General features: G+C 39.6%; 1 protein-coding gene across 1 annotated transcript in view; it reads left to right on the forward strand.

The window, feature by feature from the left end:
- The window catches only part of LOC126403909 (ladderlectin-like), a 26321-nt gene that overhangs the window by 17352 nt on the left and 4553 nt on the right, over positions 1 to 4416 (forward strand). The window contains exon 6 of the mRNA XM_050066728.1: positions 1630 to 1744. Within this exon, the coding sequence (XP_049922685.1) occupies positions 1630 to 1744 (115 nt within the window). The remainder of the gene's footprint in view (positions 1 to 1629; positions 1745 to 4416) is intronic.

Genomic DNA, 4416 nt, shown 5'->3' on the forward strand with positions numbered 1-4416 from the left:
TGGAACACTTACTAAAACTGAGCTTCTATAAGGCAATGAATATTGCGGAGGGCGTGGCTCATCACATAAAGGTGTATAACATCTCAAGGGTTTCACCCATCACCACGCAACTTTGTAGGCATATGACCACACATAATCTGAGGGGACCCCTCCATTATTGACCCCATCAAACAAAATGGGGGCGCTAGNTGTATAACATCTCAAGGGTTTCACCCCTCACCACGCAACTTTGTAGGCATATGACCACACATAATCTGAGGGGACCCCTCCATTATTGACCCCATCAAACAAAATGGGGGCGCTAGAGAGCTCATTTCTTATCTAGGCCTAACCGCCATATGGATTTTTACTAAACTTGGTAGATATGTAGAACAGGATGCCTCAAGGTGAATGGAGAAATTTAACTCTAATTGGCAACTGGGTGGCGCTATAACAACAGGAAAATGCTTCAAAATGATCGCTGTGGCTGCAATCGTACTATCAATTTCACAAAAGCTCTGTCTGAATACATTGCTCTTCTTAATGGGTTCAGTTGACTATTTAATCTGCAATTTCCTATGACCTGTATCCCAAACACACACCATGTGAAACTGTACGTGGGCAACTGTGCACTCAGTGGGTTTGGACTAGTTTAACATATTAACATATTGTACTACATTGTGTAAACATTTTATACTGTTTAATTAGATTTTATACTATATTATGTATCTATTATATTTCAGTTTAATGTGAGCAAACACTATCATTACTATCATTTATCAATATGGGCAAGCTGTTATAAAAGATGGTATCACATTACTCTTACATGAACTATACTTTTGTGACTTTGCAGTGACTAATCACACCACTATGTCACTTCACTTGAGACAGTATGTACAGGATACTGTGGGCACAGGTGTCTTGTAATTTTGGCGTGAATTGACTTTGTATAGTTTGTTACCTCCGCCAAGGAGGTTATATTTTCGCCGGTGTTGGTCTGTTTGTCTTTTTGTTTGTTTGTCGGTTTGTTTGTCTGCAAAATCACTCAAAAAGTTATAAACGGATTTTGATGAAAGTTTCAGGAAATGTGTATAATGGGAGAAGGAACAGATGCTAAAATTTTGGTGGTGATCGGTTGAAGCAAAGTGGATAAAATAATAAATAAAGTCTATGGTCTGACAGCCTCAGCAGCAATTCCAATTTCTAAAGACGGTGAAAATAGCGCCATCTGGTGGCCGGAAAGCACGTCTCATTCTGTTGCCTAAATATTGTTGTAATTCTAAAGTTGAAATAAATGTTCTGTGTTGGAAAAAAATAAAGTTAAAAATACAAAAAAACATATTATATTCTGTCTTGGTACAAAATAAAGATGAAATAAACACACCACAGTGTCTCCATGGTGAAGGCATATTTAACCTAATAATGATAGTGATGCAAATAACCTAATTGTGATGCAGGCTGCAAAATCTGATGCAGAGGGGGAGGGAATATCACCTATGTGGCGGAGGTCTGCACTCTCTGAGTGCTTTTCTAGTTATTTCTATTTCTATTCTTGTCTTTATTTATAGTCTTTTTTGAATGTTCTTTTTAAAACAACAACATTTTCCTCCTTTAATTTAATGTAATATCTTGTTTTACTCTTTCTTCCAGGAGCATTACTGGTTCTGGAGTGATGGCACATCTTTCAACTACCGGAGATGGTGTCATGGAGAGCCTAATAACGGTGGTGGTGCAGGGCAGCATTGTATACAGATGAATTACTCAGGTAAAACAACATAGTGCTAACTGTAGCCGTGATAATTATGATAAAATAGGAAGGAATACAGTGAGTGAACTCAGAAATATATCGTGCTGACATCTTCTGGTCAGTTGGTTGATGTGCTCTTGCCCCTCCAAATTCTCATTGGTCGGACAGTCAGATCCACGTACCCCTCACTCACACAGCGCCAGCCTCTTGCCCAACTATGTTCACCTCTGGCTCCAAAAAACCAAGATGGTGACGGCTGATGTGTCAAACATGAGGCTTCAAAACCACAAACAAATGGGTGACGTCACTGCAGCCACGTCCATTCTTTCTACAGTCCATGGTAAAAAGTGACGAGGGCAGCGTTTTACCCAAAGTTAAACATTTTTCAAATCTCTGTGACCAGAGAGAAAACAGCAACATGCATGGCTTAGTGAAGAAAAGTGAAGACGCTCAGGGCCTCATAATGACACTGAGGTTTGTAGCAGAGTGTAAACACACAGCACTCCTGAGTCTCATTACAGCGCTGGCCTCAGAAAAAACAAGCATGAATTCACGATAGCTGCGACCTCCACACCGAATTTCAGCCTCCTAGGGCAAAAACTGTGACCACCAAACAGTGGAGACATTTTGTGAAACCGACAGAGCGAGATAGAGCTGCTGGTTGCAGCTTCAAAATGCTTTGGATGACACACAACACTGCCAGGTAGATTTAGTTCATCTAGAGATAACATAAAGATTTTCTTCCCAGCGACCAATCAGCTGGCTGAAGAATAAGATGAGTTTAGTTGACCAAGATTTTCTTTGACTGACAGCAGCCCTCTCCAATTAATAAAGTTCAGTTTTTATTGTTAAAATTATTCATGACGGATTTCAGACAAACAGCTCAGACATAAATGTCTTGACCAAAGAACGTCTTTCTGAGTCAGATATTCTTTGGTTTTATCAGATCAGTTGGTGGTTAGCAGTTCACAGTATTACACCATTTATGTTTTGACAATGATTTGTATCTTATCAGTGCCCATAGTGTTGTGTCACCTAAATGTATCAGTTAGGAGTCACTGATCACAACAACAGTCTGAGGTTTTTGTTTGTGTCACATTCACTGACTCAACAAACTTTTTTTTTTTGCTTGCAGCTAACAAGTGCTGGGATGACCTCCAATGCTCCAACAAGTTACCGTCTGTCTGTGTCAGAAAGAGAAGATGATTCCAGGTCTGACACAGAGACATGAAGAACCCCTTAAAAGCACAAACACTTGTGTTGTGTGCATGCTTTCATATACATCTTTCTTTACACCCTCAGTCTCACATGTGAGCTGAGTTTGTCTTTGCTATCGCTGTAACGCTACTGAAGGAATGAAGCGACAAGTGACATAAACAGGAGCTGGATTGTCTCTGAGGCCTTGTGCCTTTAATGAGAGCAGACTGAATGTGTTATGAAAAGAATGCTTTTAGCACAAATCCACATTTATTCTGCAAAGTTAACTCTTCTTTCTTGTCTTATGCAAAATTAAAGGCTCAAGCATCCAAACAAACTGGTCTGTGTTTTGTCTCTTGTTTTTATCAGAGATGTCTCGATCCTCCAGGCTGATCCAAACATTGTTTAATGGCTTTCTTTCAACTAAAAAAACAAAACAAGAAAAAACAATGAAAATCCTTTCTTTGCTGAAATCTGCAGTTTTGTCCTCCTCAGCCTGCTTTTGCTGCAACAAGACTCTCCTATACGACAGCATATGCATGTGAAAATGAGTGTGTTTGGGTGCAGTGAGTTTAAACACTGAGGTCACAAAAATGAACAGACTTTTAAACTCAGTGAGCAATAGACCCAACACTCATGCATTCCTCAAACCTGACACCGAAGAGATACACGTGGATGCATCAGTGAGCTGGATCTTTATATGCAGGCTATATGTATATTTTAAAATAATCACAAGTAAGTTTAAGTGCCAAATAAATGTAGTGAAATAAAACTATAATATTGCAAAGGTATTTATTTAAAGCGTTGAAGAGGCTGATTGGGTTCTGGTGTTGTTGTAGAATTTGTGCAGGGTTCCTGTGGCCTGTGGTGGTGGGGTCCAATGTGATATCTGTTAGAGGCCCAAAATCCCTGGTGGCGCCCCTGCGGACAATAAAAATCATTGGTATGAAATGTAAACAATAGCCAATTATCTTGTAACAGACGACGCAGAAACACTGAAAATAATTCTAAATATTCAATGGAGGCCAAGACTTAAAATACATGTAGGTATCACTACACATAAAACAAGTATAGACTGAGTATTTTTTGCAGTTGGATGATTACGAAACTACTCTGAATATCTGCAGAATATCTATAGCCCTGGAACAATGAGTTGCAAAACTTGAGGCACACTGCATTGCCTTTTTTGTTTTTTAAACTGATGCCACTAGTAAAACAAAACACTTGATGCGCCTTTTTATTGTTGCCAGGCAACCACCCCATCACCTCCTTACACGAACGTTCCCATGTCATCAATCTACTGTTTTTTGGTGTAGTTTTAATTACACATCATCACAGTAATTAGTAGCTAGTTTCGAAATGTTGAGGCAGAGGGTACTGTGTGTAGCTCTTGTAGGAGCATACCCTTCCTCAACTCTCCAGATTCTGGACTACCAGTAAATAAGACAATGAGAAATCCACCAGCAGGGTCAAATGTTTATTACCCTGCCCCC

Source organism: Epinephelus moara, chromosome 17 (assembly GCF_006386435.1).
Source record: "Epinephelus moara isolate mb chromosome 17, YSFRI_EMoa_1.0, whole genome shotgun sequence".
Classification (NCBI taxonomy): domain Eukaryota; kingdom Metazoa; phylum Chordata; class Actinopteri; order Perciformes; family Serranidae; genus Epinephelus; species Epinephelus moara.